Source organism: Vidua chalybeata, chromosome 5 (assembly GCF_026979565.1).
Source record: "Vidua chalybeata isolate OUT-0048 chromosome 5, bVidCha1 merged haplotype, whole genome shotgun sequence".
Lineage (NCBI taxonomy): Eukaryota > Metazoa > Chordata > Aves > Passeriformes > Viduidae > Vidua > Vidua chalybeata.
In genome coordinates, this window is record NC_071534.1 from 57,192,548 (window position 1) to 57,215,466 (window position 22,919).

The following is a 22,919-nucleotide window of genomic DNA, read 5'->3' on the forward strand; positions in this document are numbered from 1 at the left end:
CAGAGCCTTCCTACCCACTAACAGATCAACACTCCTATCCAAGTTGGTGTCATCTGCAAACTGACAGGGAGCACTCCATCCTGTTGTCCAGATCATTGATAAAGATATTAAACAGGACAGACCCCAATACTGAGCCCTGGGGAACACTACTTGTGAGCAGGTGGATAAAGCTCCATCCCCCACCGCTCTCTGGGCCAGGCCATCAGGCAGTTTTCTACCCAGCAAAGCATACACCTATCCAAGCCATGATCAGCCACATTCTTCAGGAGAATGCTGTGGGAAACAGTATCAAAGGCTTTACTACAGTCTAGGTAGATAATATCCAGAGTCCTTCCCTCCCTTGCTGCTGCTTCACCACCTATATTAAAGCCAGGCTAGATCTCTTGGCTGTATCTTTGCAGGACTCTACCCATTGCTAGCACTTTTCTGCTTACTCTTCCTAAGCCAAGCAACCCAGCACATGACTCCCTGAAAAAGTCTGTCTCCCACCTCTGCAGACCTCTGGTCCTGCTGTCACTGCATGGGAGACTGACCTGTGCTGGGAGAGGCCCACACACAGACACACCCAGCCAGGAAGAGCAAGAGGAGCTCTTCCTCAGCTCCCTAAAAACCTCTTATCCTTTATCCCTTTCCTCTACACTCTTTCACTACTTGGGCAAACTAGCTAAGGAACAGCTGTTTCCAAGGAAACAGGAGAGGGCTGCTGCAAGACCACCGTGGTCCCTGTTGGACCACACAAGTTTTGCCTTTCCTGATGAGAAGAATGATGATACCTCCTGCACAGAGAGCCTCTGAAGCCCTCACTCTCTTTTGCACTAAAACTCACAACTTTTCAAGTCTTTCTTCAAGAAAGCTTCTGACTCACTGTCCCAGTTTGTTTGGCTTGAGACTCAGCTATCCTAAACACACTTCCTATGTGAAGTAATTAAGCAATTAGCGCTAGATTTCCTTAAGCGTCAGCAGCACAACCGAAGCAGCAGATGAACTGAGTGGAAGGGCACACCCAAGGCACTGGAAGAGCTCATGGACTCAAGTGCTGCTTCCATCCGCTCTGCTACAGCAGCCTACACCAAGCCCATAGAGAAGATTAAAACTTGAAAGACTGGAAATCGCTGGTGACACCAAAATTCTGGAGAGCTCTGAGTCAGGCTCCTTGGACAACAGGGATCTAGATTTTGTGGCTAACCTAGAGGAAGTTAGGAACCACCCAAAACTTAAGTTTAACACTATTTTTTAAAAGGTATTATGAAGGCAATGCATGTACACCACTAACAACAAGTCACAAATATTCTCCCAAATGAAACTAGAACAAATACAATGAATAAAATATTGCTAAGTACTTACTTAATCTTCTCATATTTTCAGTCAACCTGAAAAATAATAGATAAAAGCAACTTGTTAAAGAGACAGCTATTTATAAGTGCACAATTGTGTACATTTGATCCTTGAAATACTCTTCACAATTATAAACTATATGTGTGTAAAGCTCCATTCTTGCCTGCTACAAAATATGTTTCTAGTAATTAATACAGTCTACCTTGCATCAGACTGAAAACTGAAGTTTAAAAGCTCTCCAGCCTAACTAAGACTTTGTTCACTGTTTCCGAGAGGCATATAACAAAACCTGGTAAATAATACAAATCTTATTTTATTTCAGACAGCAGATAAACTTCAAATCTCATGTTTTGTCCAAAGCAGTCACAAAACTTTTGAGGTAGTTCTGTACTTTTGGTGTAACTATTTGTTATTGAAACACTTGTTCAAACCATACAAAAGGTTGGTTAAAAAAAAAAAAAAGTGAGGAAAGAAAACAACGTGTAAAGGCACCAACAATTTCTCACAATGACATTAGGAATTTACCTTCTAGCACTAAGTGGCTCTTCTGTTTCCACTGTATTCTCTTCTGGCTGAAACCTGAAGTCCTCAACATACTCCCCAAATTTGTCACAAAACCACTTCTGGAGTCTTGAGGAGACTGTGTGACTGCTCTTATCTATAAAAGAGAAGCACTAAGTATCAGGATAATGCTAGAAGACATCTTCATCCAATGCCAGCCCGTTCCCACACACAGTGCTTCTTTGGGAAGCACACTTTGTACAGCTTCCCCATCCTTCACCAACACTCTTTGTGGAAACTTGAAGTTTACTTCTGCCATTGCACAGGAACCCAAGTGCATTAAATTGGTAAAATAAGACTAAATGTGACTCCTGCACTGCTCGTAGGACAGTACATGGAAGCATCTTATTACCCAAAGTACGAAGAATAAAACATCCTAACAAACAATAATTTTTAGCAAACACAGTAAAAACATTTTCTGGTTAAGAGACTTCTGTAACCGAAAGACTGATGTAAATCTCAGTGCTCCCTGTTGTGCTGAAGGGTCACCTTGAGAAAAGCAAGTGCAAAGCAAAACACTCCTGAGCAGAGAGCTGGACAACCACCTTGCAGCCACAGGGATTTGACAGGAAAGGGAGGTGGAAACAGAAGCAAGATTCTGCTAGAGGTATTTTTGTTTCCACTTTCCAACCACTGATAGTTCATAAAGATTGTGTGTGTGTGTGCGTCTTTATAAAGCTGTACAAAAAAACCATGCAGTTTCTTTTTTTCTAAAGTCAGCCTTCAGAAATTATGCTGCATATACCACTATCTATATATGGAATATACAGTCATAATACTACCTGGGAGATTTTACACAGCAGAACAATGAAGTGATGCACACTTTCTGTATGTCAGTTTCAGTGGAAAAATATAACATAATATAGGGGTACATGGAAATAAAATTAGGCTGAAAGATTGTTTTGTGAGAACAAAACAATCACCTGTAACTCACAAAATTGTGGTCTAGAAGGAACAGACAGACTATTTGGAAACATAGCTAAATACAGCAATGTCACAAAGAGGATACTGGTCGTAATTACTCCATGACCAAATTTAGTACAGAATTCCATTAAATTAATATATGATTAAACAGAGGCATGGAAGATTCATCAGCCAATTACAACAGCCAAAATGATGCATGAGAAAAAACCACTGGTGCTCCAAAAATAGAATCAAACCATTTATTAATGATTTATGATGAAATCTAGAAAAACAAGGAACCTAGTGACTCTTTACAGCTGGGACAACACTTCCATTAGAGAATAAAAATATGAAGTAGCTTCCCACATGCTAAAACTTCAGAAAATAATGAGAAGGAAATTTTGACAAGAGAAAAAAATGTCATGTTGTAGCTCACATAACAGAAAGCATTGACATTATAGAAGTACAGGAGGGAAAATTCAGATTTAGTCCACAGATTTAAAAGCCTAAGTCTCAATCACAAACTATAGGAAGGAAAGTAAAAGTGTACGGAAAGATTGAGAATTTGACTGTTGCCTTAGTTTTTTCAGACATCAGTACATTATTGAATTCATCATTAGCATCAGCTTGAGAAATGTATGTGTAGGTGTCCAACAAATTAATAACTCTTAATCTTATTCCTTCTCCAGAATGTCTCTTCTTTTAGACAAAGGAAGTAGTAATATGGCTAGTGGCACAACAGACCTTCTGCAACTGAGAACAAAACAGGACATTTTTTCTATGTATTACTCCTGTTTTCTGGTAAGTCAAGGATCAGCAAGGCATGCCAGAATGATGAAGTGAGCCAGTAGGTTTCATTACATACCTAAAGGCCCTACAATACACAATAAATTCCTTGCTCAGGTATGCTAAGTCAATTACAAAAAGTAAATGCAGAATCATGTACAGAGAGAGAATTTATTTGAATTGTCATTTATAATCTGCTTCTTCAGAAGCAATATTTGATCTACTAAGGACCTAAAAAAAAAAAAAATCCAACTGAAGTGCTGTTAGAGATCTGATGAAACTCACCTGTTCCATTGGCTTGTGCCTGTGGCTTTGCAGGTTGCTGAGCTGCAGGCACCTCTTCTGCCCTACAAAGAAAACAGAAAAAATGTGAAATGTTACAGAGGAATAATTTATTCCCTTTTAGGTAAAGGAAACACCAGAACCTCCATGGTTTCCATAGCTGAGATTATAAAATAACGACAAAAGAAAGCCCAGCTTACACCTTTTCAAAAGACTCAAAATATTCATTGCTCTTAGGATCCTGGGAAATACCATCCACTGCAAGGTGGGGTTTAGCCATTCCTGTCACCAACAGCTCAATTTCATCTTACAACTACTCAACAATGTAGTATTAAATTTCTTGCATTATTTATGCCTTTGTGTGGTATATTCATTGCAATGCCTGCCAGGAAAATTCTTTAGAGCCATGACTTTTCCCACAGCAATAAATTAAAAGGGCTTCCACATCACAATTTGATAACCACAGCAGTAGAACACAACCACAATTTAACACACAAATCTTGAATCCTGCCATCGCTACTAGGGTCAAACAACTTCACAAGAGGAACAGGTGTTGAGAATGATTTAAAATGTTATATTGTAAACTCTCAAAATATATAGATCACAACCAGGTTGAAAAACAACTTGAGAAATCGAAACAGCCTGAAAAACTGCAACAAAAATGTTCTAAAAATATATGTCAAGTAGCTGGCATCATGAGTCTCACCTTTCAAAATGACTCAAGAATATTCTCATCCATTAAAAGTGAACAGATTTTTTAAAACACAAATGCTTTTGGCATTCTGTACATGTGCAAGGCTTCAAATTACATTTGTACACAGCCTCCAACTGCCAATCTGTGTTGAGAATACTTCAGGCTTCAGTCCCAAAGTCTTCAGTTATCCATGCAGATATCATACAGAAAGATTTTTCTAATGAAGCAGGAGCTTTGACCACATAACACCAGCCACAGCAAGCTTTACTTGACAGGGAGTTGTATGACTGAAAAGATTACTTCTTGAAACAAAAAATGTCCGTTGTGCAATTTCATGATCACTCATTTATCAGGCAATGTAAGCATTTTCAAATGTTCCTTTCATCTTTTGCTCCTCAACAAGGGAATCAAGTGAAACATGGTCAGCAAACAAAGAACAAGAAGAAGCATTCCACTGCACTGGGCAGATTGCAGCAATGCAGTCCTGTCTCCTGCTGTTCCTCTAGAAAGGACATTAGGAAAAGATATCACTGTACTGTCTGCACATGGAAAAGGTCACTACTACTGTGAGCTGCTCAACATTACCATACATCAATGAACATGATGGAGAAACTACAGAACTTGTCACCTCCCTTCCTTGCTAAGCATTCGCAATTCTTAAAGTGTTTTCCACATCCTTGTTCATTTCTAAAAAGAACATTTAGAAGTAATTTACTGATTTATGAATTACAGCTCGACATTTATTGGTGTTGATGAGCTGAAATCAATGGGTTTGCTTTGAAAGACACTTGCTTTCATGATTTGTCAGGACTTTTCCCCATGGCTTCTGTATTTGCAGCAACTCTTCCTTTCAAAAGTCACCTGAAATGTCATCAGTTTATTTTCTTTAGTTAAACTTTAATTTTGGTTTCCATGCCATTTTACCCCTGTGTGTATGTAAGCCACAGGTTCCTCACCTAAAAACTCCTCCTATCCTTGCTTCTTCTCCCATACCCTTGCATCTCCTCCATTTCCAGCTCTCAAAAGACAGGCAGCAATAAACATGATCAAATTGCACCAGCTATTACACAGTGGTATCTTGTTTTCCTCTACCAGCCAGACATCAGATGGTTACACCATATAGTATAGTTGAGCATTGAAGCTGAAGCCATATTTAGGTGGAAGGGAGGTGGTCATTAACAAGCAGGCAGGAGCCAGTTACTCAACCCATTCCAGCTGTGTGGAGGCACTGACTGAGATAGTGTCACACAGAACAACTCCCAGGACAGAGCCAAGATGAAATCCCACCACTGTCAGCTGTCAAGAGTCTTCAGGCTGGGTCTTCCTTTGACATGCTGGGATGTATTTTCAAAAGCAGCACAGCTTCATTACTCCCCACGTTTCTTAGGCAAAAAAATCAAGAAAATCTCATCAAGAGACATAAGCCTCAGCTGCCATACCAAATGCTGGGATGTTGTGAACTGTATCTGTAGCTCTGTACAGCAGCCTGACTGGGCTCCATCAGGAGCACGTGACAGTTGGCTTTGGCCCTTCTCGGTGCTTTTGTTTCATTTTTCTGGCAATGTCTTACTTGCCATCTGCCTGTTACTTCTTCCCCATGAAGAACCTGACCTTTACGAATCATCAGGTTAATGACAGCTCATTACTGCACCTGTGAATCAGGTTATAATTAGCCACTTCAGACAGATCTGTGACAGGAAGCTCAGAATTCATTGTTTGGGCTTGCACACCTACTGGGAAGTTCAATTGCAAAACCAGGTCATGTTGAACCATCCAGTTCATCAAGACTACTGACAGAGGGAAGAAATTATCTTTCCAAGTTTCTGGACCACTCTTTATGCCAGAGATAATTTAAAAGGCTTTTGAAAAACATAAACAGTCCCCAGACAACATGTGTTCCTATGTGGGCTTCCTAACCGCAGCCTGAACCTAAGAAAACAAGCTGCATTAATTCCTCCTGGACACACGTTCCACCCAGAAAAAGGGTGTAACTGGTAACACCAACACATCCCCAACATTAAGCTAGGTCATCTTTATGCAACTAGAGATTGCAGCCATTTAAAGCACAGGCTGTTTGAAACAGATAAGAGCAATCTCAGACAGTGGAGAAGACAAACACAAGCTGTCTTTTTAGTTTATCTCTCTTTTATTTTAATACACTGAGGTCAGGGAAGCATCAATAATAATGAACATTAGAGCTGTTCATGACCAAGACACATGTACCTCTCAAAAGCAACTAGCACACTCTGATGCAGTGTCCATTCAGTGCTGCCCCACAGAACAGCACCCAAGTGTTATTTAATTATTTAGTTGCAAGTATAACACAAAAGTTAAGGGAACCTTGACACTGAAGGCCATTTCCCTAAAATAAACATTTTTCTTTCTGCACATTAGGCCCTGAATACAGCTGCAAGTTGAGATGTCTGTGAACCAACAGACCCCCCAAAAAACTGGATGCAGACCTGAATTGGTCTGCAACCAATTGGACACAACAGGTGCAGTCACTGCCATGATGTTCTCAGACCTATTCAAAGCAATTTTCCCACAGGCTAACTCCAAGTCCACAAGCAACCCACCACCAGTTTTTCAACCACTGTTGTAGAAGACATTCAAGGCTGTTAATATTTTTCCTACTGCTAAAAGAAACCTGAATATGTGTGTACTTCCATCAAAAGCATATTCCAACCTCATACATGAAAAATAAGCAGGTATTTTCTTAGCCTAGTTTAAAAACATATCTTTCAGGTAGGAATGGCTTCTTACCTGGAAGAACTGTTAAAAAACCAAGGTAAATAATTTTCACATTTTCCATCTCCTTCCCATTAAAACACACCAAACATTTCAGAGGCCCCTGCTATACTCATCTACAATGAAGGAATACTGACTTATGCAGAAGCATTTTTTATTTGGTCCTTGGAAAAATAGTTCACAATGATACTAATAACAAGGTGTGCTGCGTAAGTCACAAGCTGCTGGTAAGTGTTGTTGCAAAACTTTTTGTTATTTTTTTCTTTTTCTGCATGATTGTAGCTCACAATTTGTAAATATGGCAGTTATAGCTCACACAAATTATTCCAGTTTATTTATGCATCGTTCTGCTCGCTTCAGCTGCCACACCAAATGCTGGGATGTTCTGAACTGTATCTGTGGAAAACTTCAGCTGAGGCCACTGTATTTCTGAATAAACAGATATACAAACAATAAACACCATGACAAACAAAAGCACCAAAAATCCTCTTCTTACACTCTACCCTCTTCCCAATGCACAACTGTGACCCCAGTGAAGGAAACCCATGTTCTTAACTAGAAAAAAAATTATATTTTGAACTTGTTTTCTCCTTGCCAAACATTTTTCATCAAGTTTTATATTGCTATATGTATTATCTGCTTCAGAAATACTTTTGAATACTGCAACTTTTAAAATAATTTCTTTCTTATACCACAGCACAGTTTGATTTTCATTAGCAGTTTACTTCTGCAAGCAAAAAGAACAGTACACACAAACCCCAGCCTTCAAATAAGTACCAAAAAGCTGCTCCTTCCCCTACCAGGGGACATATGAATATCTATTTTAAAACTGCAAACAATTACCTTAGAAGCAGGCTGAATTTGACATAGCCAGATAGAACTTGCTGCAGTTACTTTGTTTAATAAAATTAAATTTCCATCAGGCATAAATATGGCCTATTACATGTATGACTGTGTAAGCCAACATTTCCCCTGTAGTCCTAATAAAAGTATTTTTAGATGTCCACAATGACGTGCAAAATATAGTAAGCAGTGAAGAATTTTACAAAATGAAGCACAAGTTAAGGAAAAATCATGGACAAACAAATTTCACTCCTCCTGGGTAGAAACCAAAAAAATTTCAGTCTTATTTTGTTGTCACCTTACACATCGTGCTTGTCACAGAGAGGTTGAAATAGTTGTAAGACCAGTTAGAGAAACACTTTGGTAGAGAGGATAATTGGCTAAATGTAATCTCCAAGTGCAATACCCAAGCTGACAGGACTAATGTAATCCTAAGGATATCTAAATAGCACTCAGGGAGCCATGTCATCCTACCTTAATTTAGTAGTGCCACTCTTGCTAGAGATTTTCTGTTGTTCACAACCCAACAAGGTACATATGTCGGCAAAAATATTGATAAACAAAGACATTCTATCTCTTGTCTCTGTAAAACCTGTGCTGATAAGCTGCAGTGGGCCAGATCAGACTCTGAGTCAGCCTTATTATTCTGAAACAGAGCGGGATGATGAGTACCATCGCGCAGAAGAAGACAGCTCCTCATCCTCCTCCAGGACTCACAGCCATGAGATCTCTTTCCCCTTCTCTGTGCATGACCTGGAGTCCAGGCGTAGCCACCCTCGGGACAAAGACGAAGGCCTGTGCTAGCACTGAAGACAAGCACGTGGAATTTGCATCTCAAGCAACTTCTTCAAGGCAGCAAGTCACAGGTGAGAAAGTATCCTTTCCTTAAGCATCAGTTTCATCTACCAAGAGCAGGAAACAACGCTCAGCGCTTTGTACAAGTGTTACTGTGCTAGCTGATACTCTCAGCATGCACAGGCCCAAACTTCTCCTCTTCAACTGTCCAACAGATAATACCAGTCTAGACACACAGCCAGACCAACCAGCACAGGCAATAAAAATGCACTCTCACATCCCAGCTGTAAGAGCAACTTTAAAATATCTGGGCCACCTTCCCACTGCACAGCTGTGGTGGTGGCTTGGGAACCAGACTTCCACAAGGACCTTTGAGAGCCCCTTCTAAGCTGACTTGGCAGTACTGGTCAAAGACTTCACATAGACCAACCCTGCACAGAACCAGTGATTTTGGAAAACCATCACTGTGAAATATCACCTAAAAAAATCCCACTGTAGTGCGTACTGAGAATAAGAGGGAAAGGCTAATCTATCTTTTATTATCTAAATAATAGTGTTGTGCACTAAATAATAGTGTTGGTGCACCAACACTCTGAATACTTTTCAAACTCTTTAAAACAGTTAAAGAATGGCAACTGAATTGATGAAGGGGGTGGAGTACTCTTAAAGAGACAGTGGAAAAGCTGGAAATCTTTAATTTGGAGAGAATGTAAGAGAAGAAAGGACTCATTAAGGATGGCAAATAAACTGAATGCTGAACAGTAATTCACCAAATCTTACAATTCTGTAACTATGGGGCAGTTCTTGAAACCACTATAAAATCTGTTAAAAAGGAAAGCAAATAAAATGCTTCTTTAGAGTTAAGATGGGACTTCTGTAATGTGTTGTCTCACTAGTTTCCAGAAGAAGATAGCTCCAGCAATTAATAGTGTTAAGTAAATTCACGGATAACCAGTCTGCCAACAGAGACTGAAGTGAAAGACAGCAATGTACCTTCTGACACCCATAAATAAAGTATATGTGTATGCTTACAGTGAGTGGTTGAGGGAACAGGGGTTGTTTAGCCTGGAGAAAAGGAGGCTCAGGGGAGATCTCACTGCTGTCTGCAATTGCCTGAAAGGAGGTTGTAGCTAGGTGGGTGTCAGCCTCTTCTCACAGGTAACAAGCTACAGGACAAGAAGAAATGACCTCAAGTTGCACTGGAGAGTTTTAGACTTGGTATTAGGAAAAAGTCCTTCACCAAAAGGGATCTCAAGCACTGGGACAGGCTGCCAAGTTCCGATCCCTGGAGGTATTTGAGTTCCGATCCCTGGAGGTATTTAAGAGACATGTAGATGTGGCTCTGGACTGCATGGTTTAGTGGTGGCCTCAGCAGTGCTGGGTTAATGGTTGGACTTGATGGTCTTCAAGGTCTTCTCCAAACTAAATAATTCTATGATTCCATGAGAGCAGGAGGTAGACAGAGAACAGAAAGAAACTAGGCCCACATGTTTCCTAAAAATAGCTCCTACTTCCACTGCTACCAGTGGATGTGGGCTGGCCTGGGAAGGAAGGTATTTTTACACCTAAGTACAGAATGGAGTGGGAGGCTGGGAAGAATTTGCATGGCACTGGGAAACTGCATATCCAAGCAAAACATTTTGCCTGTCTGCTCTTGCTTGTCACCTCTGAGTAAGTGGCAGTGCTTAGCATGTGATCACCAACTCTGCCTGCACTGTCTCCTGATGACAGCACTTGGTGGTGAGCCACGGATCCTGCTGCCGAGTAATCTCAGTTACTGCTGGGGAAGATAAAACAGGCAGCTACGTACACAAGGGGTCTAGAACAACCAGGCCCCCAAGCAACTGCTGTGGTCTGAAGATCTATGTAGCTAAGCAGAGCAAGAAGAGACAACATCAAATGTATGCTTTGCATCATCAAGATGGATGCCCTTGAGGCTAAAAGGACCTAGGAGCATGGGGAGGTGTTTCCATCTGTCACTGCAGTGGCAAGAAAGGCTTGAATTCCAGTTACTCACATGCATTTAGGGCTTTGCTGTGGCACTGGGACATCCTTGCTGCTGCTAGAATAAAGAGTAACAAGGATTGGGCAGTCTGGAGAAGACATAGGTTTTGAGAAGGATAAGCATATGCGATGGCTTGGCAAAGGCTCTGGCATTCAGTAGCTCCAGGAAGGCAAGATCCCAGAGGGAGAGCATCAGAAGAAGTGAAATGAAAAATATCTTAACTAGGAAGTGTCATGGCACTTCTATAGCTACAGTAGCATGTATGGCCAAGTAACTTATACATAGATGGATGTTAATTATGTATTTTTACAGGACAACATAGACAGCAATTTAATTATTTTTTTATATTATATATTTTTTAGGCTGGAAATATATGCTTTTACCAGCACTTCCCAGAGACAGTCAGAGATCTCAAGTGGCTTTCAGCTCTACAATGAAGATATTTCTCTTACCTTGCTTTAAGTACTTCATTGACTCTTTGTTCTAGTTCTAATCTCCTCTGCCGTTCCTTGTCTAGCTCCTGCCTTAATGTTTCAGCGTTTGTTTCTTCTCTCAGCTTCCTGAGCTCCTCCTCTGTTAATTAAAGAAGAAGATAAAGATTAAGTTACCCTGAAGTATTTCATTAAGAAATTTAAAATTTAATTTTTACAGATTCAGTGTGGGGATTTTTTTAGCTGTGCTATACCAAATATGTTCACCAGAAAAAAACCTAGTATTTAAGGGCTAGACAGACTTCATAAAAAGCACACAGCTGTATCAAGTACAAAATGTTTCATTACAATTGTTAAGCAAGGAGGAAAACAACTCCAAAGTTTTCTTTTCAAGATGCAAAATAAGCCCTTGGTACAAGCTATCTTTACTTAAACACGACATACTCTTCATTCCCTAAAGAAATAATCAGCAGGAAAGGCTGTCTTTTGCTAAATCCAGTGGTCATAACAAAAAAAAAGAAAAATAAAAAAAGTATCTGTTTTCTTTCCCCATGTCTGTGGGTGGGAAAACATGAAACCATAAACTCAAAAGAAGTTATATGATGCCATATAAACCCATGCCCATCAATTTCTGACACTACGTCAGATGGACCCTCTATGAGCCTCAGCACCTTATAATTTTAAGAAAAGGTTGTGAAACAAGAAACTACGTTAAAATTTTTACTTTTCCAAGGTTATTGTGTGCCCTACTAACTTCCATGTAATAATTATATATATATAAGTGTACTCACATATTTACTTATACAAACACATACACACTCCCACAACGTTTTTCACACAAAGTTAGTATCGAGTATGCATAAGGCTTTTTTGTGGCTAATTAGCCTTGCTTTTTGTCACTGTCAGTGTCCTTGCTCATGATCTTATTTTACTCTAGAGCTAAAATGGGGTCACTATTACTGACAACTTTTCCTAGAGAGGCATACATGAGACATGGTGAAAATAAGATTAGGAATCTCTTTTTTTTTTTTTTTTCCTTTTTCTTTTTAAATGAAAATTTACTCTACATTTTTTTCTCTGGGATGGTTTTTAAGCTCAGTCACAACAATCAGTAGTAGAACAGCAGGTGTATTTCAAGTTTACAACAAACCAGAACAGAAACTACTTTCTATTTCCACTACCATCACAAACACAGCAGGTTCAGGCTTTTTACATTGTTTTACAAGACTGGAGTACTATGTTATACCCTCCAGAGGGTTGTTACACAATCACTTTTGTTTCTTCTCACATATTGCCTTCTAAATCTTTGATAATCAGAGAATTTTGGTATCTGACCCTCACTGACTCCAAGCACTATGCTTCCTGAGAAGGTCTGAAGCCGTAGTGCAAAGGTGCAGAGGAACGGATACACTCTCCGTGCCCTGCCGGAAGCCCTGTGCAGTGTGTCCCATCACTTCATCTGCCGATTTCTGGACTCCGGCAGCAGGGTAAGAGCTTCAGATGGGAAGAAGATACATGAATCAAGGGGACAACACTATGGCTTCCACTGTGAGGCTACAGACTGAACTCCACCAAAAGGAAAGGAGTGCTGTTACCCATCTCCCCACTGAGAGATAGTTAGTGACCCTGGGAAGAAGAGCTGGAGCACAGAAACCACCACGTTATCCTCCAGCAACTAAAACTGAGAATCCCCAAGGGTGGGGTAGGGAAGCATCGCTGGTGCAGAAGGTATTGTCTCTCCTGTAAATAAATGGAAAGATATGGATATAAGGGCAGACTTCTACATGGAGCTGCTCCTAATTACATCTCCACAAGGAATTTTAAATCCAACAAGAAAACTACATTTATAATTAGTTTACCCTACTTTCAAGGGCTTGCCTTGTTCCAGAACAAGAGCCTGCACACAGCTGAGGGGAAACATCTGTTGCACTTCAAATGCACTGGAGCTTGTGCAATATCATGAAGATATCACAGAAAGTTCCAAAGCTTGAGAGAGACGCTATCTTCTCAAGACCATTAAAGGGAAAAAATTCTCCATTACGCATTTTTTGTTTTATTAAAGAGGAAGTGACTATGCATTTTGTGTACATAAGAAAACCACACACATTATAAATTAACCTCAATGTCCTTGAAAGTCAGATTTTCCAGCTTTCTTAATTCCAGTTGTTCTGATTGCACTACATCTTGTACTACTAAAACCAAAACAAAACCTCCAGAAATTTTACCTCTTGTCCTCCAAATAGGACAAGCAGTGTCAAATATTCTTTATGGAAAGAGGCAGAGTTAAAGGGTGCACAGTGAAAGAGGCAGAACTCCTATAAAACAAACTAAAAAAAATACAACATCCAATCCTTAAGCTTCACATTTCAGAGCATTTCCTAACTTTCCCATACATGACTGCAATTCAAATCCACCTCATCAAGTCCTTAAAGCAGTATTTGTTGCTACTTTGGCAGCAGTGTGGTCTGGCACTGTAAAACCTTCGTGTTCAGTTAGTTAAGTACTCCTAAGTCTGCAAAGCAACAGAAGCCACAGAGAGGGGAAAGAGGGGGGGAAGTTCTCCCTTGCTCTCTCCCCTGAAATAATCTATCATTTGGCCAAGCTGAACTATACTTTTAAAGCAAATTTCTCTATCCCTGAAGAGTCCTCCTGCAGAATGACTGAAGCTGGCTACAAAGAGCAGAGGTCACGGACCCCTGAGAAGAATCCATAAGAACATTTCACCATCGTATTTATCTACTGAGTTTTACAGATGAGTACCCTCCATGATGCTGAGAATGGAGGGCTCCTTGGATTTCATCTTCAGTCAGTCAAAATTCAAACAACCTCCCCACTCTGCACACACACAAAAGGATAAAACATAAAATGTCAAGCTTCCAGATTAATCAGTTTCCATAATTTCCTTCCCAAGCATATCCATCCTGGCTCATTATCTCCTCCAGGGCAAGAAATAGTAAAATATTGCTGGAGGCTCAGTGCATGTCTTAGCTGGACATTCAGGTGAAGTGAGCAGCCATAAAGGTGACCTGGGTTAGAGGAGGGAAATTACTAAAAGAAGAAAGTGTCTGATTAAATACTGACAGAGAAAATGCTGGTATGCCTGGAAACTAGACCTGGGAACCAGAAGCATTGTTGAGAAGTGCAGCTGGCCTCTCTGAAACGCACAGCCTGGTACCTAGAAACCTGAGACACCTGAGATACCATTGATAAGCACAAAAACAAGGAACCACAACAGCCACTTATCATTTGAAAAGGTGAAAAATAGTCCAAAAACAGGAAAACATCCTGAGGAAGTAAGACCTGGTAATTGCCATTGGCTGTTTTATCTGCAGGAAAAAGAAAACTGTCTAGAAAAATAATAATTGGCCTGAGAGAACAGAAAACAACATCTGTTGGCTATTCTGGGTGAAATATAGAAATTAACAGCATCTACTGGCTGCTGAAGTGGTAATATCCTACACTTCCTTATTTCTGTCTGATATTACTTAATTTTTATCCAAAACAAAACTTCTCTCTCCAAGAACTTTGCATGTTGCATATACTTTTCCTTTCCTAAAAAGGATGAACCCTTCACACAAACTTTCTAAGAGATCTTGGACCCTCACCCAGGACAGTTTTCTCCCACATCTGGGATGGTTTGGCCCATTCTGACATCTGTCCAATAAACTGGATACTCATATTAATGTAAACATTTGTATATGTGCATATAAATAATACATCATAATTACATTTTCTGTGGTTTTACTGGAAAGTTTTCTTCATTAGTGAAAAGTTTGTAGTAGCCTGTAACAGTATACACCTACTTGGTTGCTGCCATACTACTGATTGCTCCCAGGAATTTGTAACAGTTCAATATATATTTATATATATATACTTGAGTTATAAATCATAGGTACAGTTGCTGGCCATGATTTTTGTTGCTATCTGTAATAGAGAACTTAAAGTAAAAAACCTCCATGCCCTTGAGTCTTAGAGAAGCCTATGAACTCACTCACAACCTCTGAATACCTACATACTGGGTAACCCTTCAGGTTGTGACAGCAAGTGTGACTCCAAAAGAATGCTTTAGAAGCTCTCTAGCAAAGTCAACTTGTGTAGAAAAGCAGGACAATATCTGGATGCTATTGCTCTTTTAAAATGAGCTATAAAGGTCTGCAAGACAAGGCAATAGTGGTGTTTCAATGACAGTAATCATTAAATTTCTTACTGCACTGTAAACCCTAGGAGAATTGACCCCATAGTAAAGACCATCATCAGTGATGTATCTCACAGGTCACCAAAAAAACTTACCCTTTTCAGTTTTTCTACAGCATTTTATCCTCTATGAAGTGCAATGGAACTCTCACACCTGAACTCTAAGGATTTGACAAGTGAAATTGAAAGACTTAGCATTTCAAAAAGCTTAGCTGATACCACATAACTGCTAAAAGACAGCAGCACTCAGTGTTTTGTTGCATCATCTTACAGCATCAGCCACTACAGCAAATAAAAAAAAAATCAGTTTGCTCCTCAGAATACTCACCTGTAAGAAATATTCTGATGAAAAGCACTTAAACATCCAAGTATTTAGTATTTAGTTCTGGTGAGACTGAACAGAATGTGAATAGTGTTTAGAAAAGAAGGATGATACATCAGGCTAGAAAGGCATGACAGAATGCTGGATTTCTAATTCCAAACTGCTTGTGAAGTAAAGCGGATGTTTCCCTTAATCCTAGGATTGGAGGTAGATTAGGGAGCCTCCTCATAGCTGTTTTATATAATACCATTTATTCCTAGACCTACAGGTATGTTGCAAAATCCCCCTCTGGGACAAAGTGACCAAAAATTTATTTCAGAGCAGAGCTAGAGACCGCTAGTCACTGTTTCTAGCTACATGAATTCAGTTTAGTGTTAAATCTAAGGAATTTAATCTGAGTTAAAAACTAGAAATGGCAAAAAGCATGTGCACAACCCTGTCATATTTACATGGGGAAACACCAGTACTTAACAGGACAAAAATAACCCTTCTACATCTATGCTAATCATGGTAAATCTCCTTACAACCCTTTGCACATTACTGGAGTTCAAGTATGTTATTTAATTGTTACTAAACAAATTAAATCCCAACCACACACTTTCAATCTGGATCTCACCAGTTGTGCTGATGGAGCTGGGAGTTGTCTCCAGGGCAGGCAGCTTCCACCTTTACCAGACTCCCAGTTCCTACAGAAAGCTAATGTGTTAACTTTGTCCCAAGTAAACTCACTATATGAAACTACTAACAAAATGCCAGGAGTCTGAAAACATCAGATATTTTTATCATCATAGACACTGAGGGGCTTTTAGTCTTCACTGTTAAAACCAGCAGCAAATGGTAGTGCTGTAAAAGACATGGAACAGCTCCATCACCTATGATAAAGCAAAGACAAACAAAGAATATTATCTGACCAACAAGCAGTGATGGAGGAAGAACCTGCAATGGAATTCCCTAACCTGCTTTTTCCTGCTTACAGTTACTCTGCAATTTACATACTGCTCTGAAGACATGTTCATAGTTCATAGCTACAACTAGATACAGCTTATTAATTAAGTGCATTATTCATTACCTGTTCTTCTTCTAATCCACGATTCTCCTTCTCCAGGGCATATGTTTTTTTCCATCAGTGACTTGAGAACCATGGAGTTTGCCAAAGAACTTATCATAAATCTACCCAAAAGATTTCAGATAAAACATTACCTTTTGATCCTAGACATTGTGAGATATTCTACTTCTTTGCCTGCCAGATACTTGGCAAAGTGCTTATTTAAGCCATCACTCTAGCAGCTCCACTTTATTAGCTGTCCTTTCTTCTTTAAGGTCATGTCATCTTTCATGCTTGGATTTCTACACTTCACTTGGGAATCCCAAAGCTCACTGCTTACAAGGATTACTCTAAGGATTTTATGAAGGAAGAGCCTAAAAATGTCCTTTGTCAAAATTGATACCAGTATTCTTGCTCTCCATAGCCCTTCCAGAGCTGAACAACAACTGGTCTGGAAGAACTCCTCTTTTTTGTTTTTTTTGGTTTTTTTTTTTGGTGTTTTTTTTTTGTTTTGTTTTGTTTTTTGGTTTTTTTTTTTGTTGTTGTTGTTGTTTTTTTGTTTTGTTTTTGTTTTTTTTGCATTTGTGAACATCTTGATTTGTCAATTTAATGGCTTTCCCTTGTGGTCAGGCCTCTTGCTTGTCTGCATGAATCTTTCACGCAGAAAAAAAAAGATTTTTTAATAGTAATATTGGTGTCATAAAAAGCCAAAAGGCAAACAGAATCATTAAAGATTAAGTATCTTTACTGAGTGCATATCCTTCCCTCCTCTCTGCCCGGTTTTATATAGGCACTTTGGTAGAGTGGAGAAGTGAAATGGATAAATATAAATCCTCCATTTTCGGTATCACCTTTCTCCAGCTAGTCTGCACACATCAAAACAAAGAAGTGACCTGTCATTTTCAGAACCAGTCATGCCAATCTCCCTTTAAAAACTTTAACACAGGTTTGGCAGTTAAACAATCACTTTTTGCTTTGTTTTGTTTCCATCATTCCTTTGTGCTTCCCTTTGTTCTTCCAAAGACAGAGGTCCTGCCCCACTACTTACACTAAGCAGAGCTTTAGAGGACCAGTTTTTGAGCCTCTTTGCATATGTCTACAGGACAGGGAGCAGCATGCTGACAGGGCTCCTGCTCTACTAATAAGCCAACTCTGATCCAGAAACAGTGGAGGGAAGGCAGAGTCTGAACCATCATCCTCTCTCAATCAGTTAATATTCACTGGTACTATTCTCCTCACCTGAACAGCAAGAGTTTCATATAAAGTGTTCTTTTTCATGTGATGAGGAAGACTGATTTACAAAACACATTATATTTGACAATGTCTTCTTCCTCTGTGCAAACTGTTCCAGCCTCCTCTCTCACCATTCCTGTTATGTCCTACTTCAAGTGAGTGAGGTTAGAAAGAACTAAGATGCCATTGCTAAGGTTTGTACAAAATCATTATGCTAACTACCAATTAGTAACTCTACATTTACATTTAGTGCTTTCAGTGGAGCTTTATCATGTTGTAATAGACACAGACCTGGATCATTTCCCCCTCATTAGGGAAGGATTTTAAATTACACTTCCTGAAAATACAGCTTACTGAGACAGACCCCCTTCTCAAAACATCAAGTGGAAAGTTTTGTATTGCTAGATACACTTAAAAGGACAGCTTAAAAGTCATGAAAAATACTGCTCCTCTATGAATTTTCAGAAATTTCAGAGAATAAAAATGCCGAAAGTGTTGCAAAACCACCTAAAATAAATAGAGCTGCAAAAATGTTGTCATTATTGCAGGAATGGTTTTCACTCTGTGGTTTTGGCAGAAGTGAAACAGTCTATAAATGTTGAAATAACGTCTGGCTTAGGAATAGCAGCAGGCTCTTCCAAGGCTTTTGTGTTACTAAGCTGAGCAGGGAAATGCAGGTTCCACACAGGGCTCCCAAAAATCTCTGTCCCAGTTATACAAAAGGGAGAGGCACAACAGTGCTGACCATTGCCCTGCCTGGGTTTTCACACCATCTCTGCAATTAAACCAAGCTGGGCACACAAAAAAAAGGCAGAAACAGGAACAGCCCACATACATAACACAGTGTGTAGGTGGTATCTGTTCAAGACTCTGGAGCAGCTCAAATAATACATCCCTCTGAGCACTGTGCTGCATTTTTTGTGGTCCATCAGTCTCATGAAAAGGCAGTGTGACAACACAAGTTCCTGCAGCATTTGAGCATCTTCATGTACAGCATCATCACCTACATCGTCAAGTACGTGCTCTGTACAACGACAAGGGCAGACTGCACAAACCAGGCTCAGACCAAGGTTCAGCCCAGGACTCCAGCCTGCTTGCTGTACTGGGATGGAGTCACATCCTTTCCCTCTCCCCCGGTCTCAGGAACCTCATGCTCTTAGAAGCCAAGCTGAGACCAAGAAAAAGCCCAATCTGCCTCCTCCACCAGTCAGAGCAGAGTCCCTGAAGATGAGAAATGGAGATCTGAATGCTCATTAGTCTGTATTGAGGCCTCTTGACTCCCAAACAAATGCTCTACACTGCTCACAACTGCTTCTTCCAATAGCATTTCCAGGAAAATGAAGTCAGAGTTTTGAAGGATTTTTTTTTTTTTTTTTTTTTTTGTCCCAGGAAGGCTAGAAATGAACTCAACATTAACGGTATATAAGTATCTTTGGGTATAAGCAAAACCTTTCCTACACCTCTTAAGAAACTTTCTGCAGTTTTTGAGAAGTCTCTCAGATCGAAGTCAGACCTAGAAAAACTTTAAAATTTGTTAGTAAGCAAATGAGAACAGCTCTAGTAAAGAGACAGCACCATAGCAAAGCCTGGATTCACGTATTTTTACTGTGTCTTCTCTGGGTGCCCAGGATAAACATTCAAGATTTCCCAAAAGTCACCACAGGCAAACCAGTCTTCATCAGAGGAACTCTACAATCTCCAAAGAGACATGTAAATCTCCCAGGGATATATTTTTAGTGTTAGGGAGTCCAGGATTGTAAACTGAAAGAAAGGAAGTTTAGAGGAAGGAGTAAAGGATGTGAGAAACCCAGGGTAAGCTCCAGTGCCACAGCACCCTCAGCGCTCACCAGCATCGCCACCCTTTATTTCAGAGCCCATGGTGCAGCATCAGGATCACTTGGCCAAGGGTTGACCATGTAGCAAGGAATGGCTATTATGGCCCACAGCTGGTATTTGGGTCACTCAGATAAACACAGCAGCTACTTATTCTCTTGCCAGGGTCTTCACCTACTATGTAAATCAGATCAAATCAGCTCTAGATTCTGCTTCAAGATTTCTGAACCTAAGGTTCAGATTACAGGCTGCTATGTCAGTAAGAAAACAGCTCTTCTCTAGCTCTGCTACTGCAACTGGTGTGACCCTTCTATCAGGAGAAATTAAACCAAAGGTATTCTGACACAGTTGGTAATTGGACTCTGGCACAGCTTCACTGTCTATCTGTTGCATAGAATGACTGGGACTGTTTGAGGAGGCATTAGCATTTCTGCAGAGAACTGGACTTTTCAGCATAGGTCTTTTGCTGGTCAGCACACGCATGGCCTCTGAGGTTTAACACTTTCTAACATGCCAGTTCTGCTTGAGAATCATGTCTGGTTTTCTAGAGCTCTACTTCCATGAGGTCAGTATTCTTCTAGGTTGTTCTTAAAAAGAATCATCAGGTCATTTATATCAGAAAGTGGGAGCCAGAGAAAATACTGTGGAGTTAGTCACATATATGGTTCAAAAAAGCACGAGGATGAACAGTGTGCCAGAGCAGAAATTTCAATGCAAAAGCAGAATAATCCCAGCTTCTTTTGTCATGTGGTATAAAGATCATGACTGAGACCGCTGATGTGGTAAGACCTTAAAGACTCCTGCCACAGACTGCTGTATGGAATGGAATGCAAAAACCCTTGTGGGAGAGGGTTATATTTCCTTCTAGTAATCCTCAACCTCATGTGAGGTTCCTTTGATTTACCAGTTCATGACTAACCCTCTTCTCTAAGAGTCACCGGGTTTATTCACTCTCAGCTAGTGCTACCAACTCTTTCCTGAACTGCTGAATTCCGCATTGCAAAAGGCTTGAACGCCCTTGAATTAGAATTAGCTAATACTTCATGTAAACCACAGGATGCATGTGTGCTTACAAAGCACCTTGTGGCACCAGGACAAGAGCGCTGGTATCTCCAAAACTGCCCTCTGTAAGCAGGCACAGTAAGTAACAGGAATCAAGGCATTTACCTTAAACAAAAAAGGTGCAAAAGCAGAAAGATTGTTTTGTTGGTTGTTTTGTCTTTCAAATGCAACAGCAGCAAGTACAATTTTATTTTTTTGTTAAGATACAACCAGGTTTTGAAATGGAAATACTAAAATCACTATCTTAGCATATCAATCTAACTGCCCTGGGTCAGTAGCTGCCTTCCCAAACTGAGCCCTCAACTAGCCCAATGCAGTGTTCACTTGTATGAAAAACTAAGTTATAATAACAGGAAGTCCTTTAGAAAGAAAGGATTCTGATTGCCCCAGCTCCAAGAAAAAGCTTTTTCCAACCACATGCACTGGAAACTCCAGCAGACTAAGCCCTTTGCACTCTTCATTCAACTGGTGTTCCAAGACTTTTTCTGAAAGAACCCACACTAACACCACAAACCCAACAGGCACATTTTCAGCATTCCTATAATAAGGCTCAGAATGAGCCATTAGATCAAAAAGATTAAGACCACTCCCACACAGACAGGAAAAGCAACTTTAGCCCCTTTAGCTGGGAGAATCAGATGATCCCTCCCCCTTGCTAAAGACATTATCCAAGATCCCATTCTTCACTGTCAATCTGCACCTTAAATCCCTTGCATTTCCAGACACGTTTCATTTGCATTTACAGCTCTGCACATGCTAAGCAATTCCTCTCCATCTTCACATCTCTGGGTGTTTGGATTAGCTCTTTTCCAAAGAAGACATTCATCTGGCATCTCAGATGAAGATATTTTCCCCTTAGAGACAACAGTTTGTCTCCATACCTACTGGCTCTGGATTTCCCCTGCAGCTCATAGAGGCTACAGTTAGGTTTGAGATGTGTTTCACTGAATGTACTACTCAGCCAAACTGCACCCATTGCTGGTGCCTACCAATGACTGAATGAAGTTTAGAGAAAAACTTTAGTCAGGCACCTCAAATTACAGACCTACGCTGACTTGCAGCTGTGTAACGTATATGTACATTACACATGATGTAGAGCTGAGAGGAAATCTCTCCTCCTTAAACCTCCTGGTCTGATGACACCAATACAAATTAAAGTATAGAAGAGGACAAAAAAAGTCAGAATCAAGCTGATGACAAGTAGAACTACAGCACACTAAAAAGCAAATTTATGAAGCTTTAGCTGTTTCCCTCACTAACTAGCATTTGCTTTGATTTTTGCATGCCCTGCTGGAGGAAGTGGAGTACATGGACATGGCACACAGTTTATGCAAAACCACAATCATAGCAAGGAGTCCTTAAGGGACTCCATAGTTAAAAATAGTATGGAAATACTGCAGAGCAACCAGCCTTCCTAAAAAAACACCTACTGCAGCAACAGGATTTTAAAAAAATAATGACCAGGCTTTCTTCCAAGGGCAAACTGAAGTGAACAAATTGCACATTTCAAGAATGTTTTTCTGCACAGCATTAGTTCACTTTTGGGAAGAAAACAATAATGAAGCATTTCTAGTATCAAAAATCCCAAACTAACTAAAAAGAGAAGAAAAAAAGGAAGGTAATAACTCAGGAGCCATATGCAAATGCTGAATTCCTACTTCACTCCAACTGACAAACATGGTGAACTATTTCATCCCAAAATTTTGAATGGAAAGTGGCCAAATAAGGGATAAACTTTATCTCACTTATTTCTCAACCAGTTTATGATTCTTACTTTTGTTTTTATGTACAAAGTTACAACCAATTTGTGAGGACAATGCTGTAATTTCAGCTACAGCAAACATCAG

The 22,919-nt window shown here is 40.0% G+C and overlaps 1 protein-coding gene across 6 annotated transcripts in view; it reads right to left on the reverse strand.

The window, feature by feature from the left end:
- Positions 1 to 22,919, reverse strand: part of GRAMD4 (GRAM domain containing 4) — a 71,885-nt gene that overhangs the window by 15,322 nt on the left and 33,644 nt on the right. For all 6 annotated transcript variants that reach the window (XM_053943134.1, XM_053943131.1, XM_053943135.1 and 3 more), the window contains 4 exons: positions 11,405 to 11,525; positions 3,871 to 3,932; positions 1,861 to 1,993; positions 1,345 to 1,370 (listed from right to left, as the gene is read on the reverse strand). In XM_053943134.1, the coding sequence (XP_053799109.1) occupies positions 1,345 to 1,370; positions 1,861 to 1,993; positions 3,871 to 3,932; positions 11,405 to 11,525 (342 nt within the window). The remainder of the gene's footprint in view (positions 1 to 1,344; positions 1,371 to 1,860; positions 1,994 to 3,870; positions 3,933 to 11,404; positions 11,526 to 22,919) is intronic.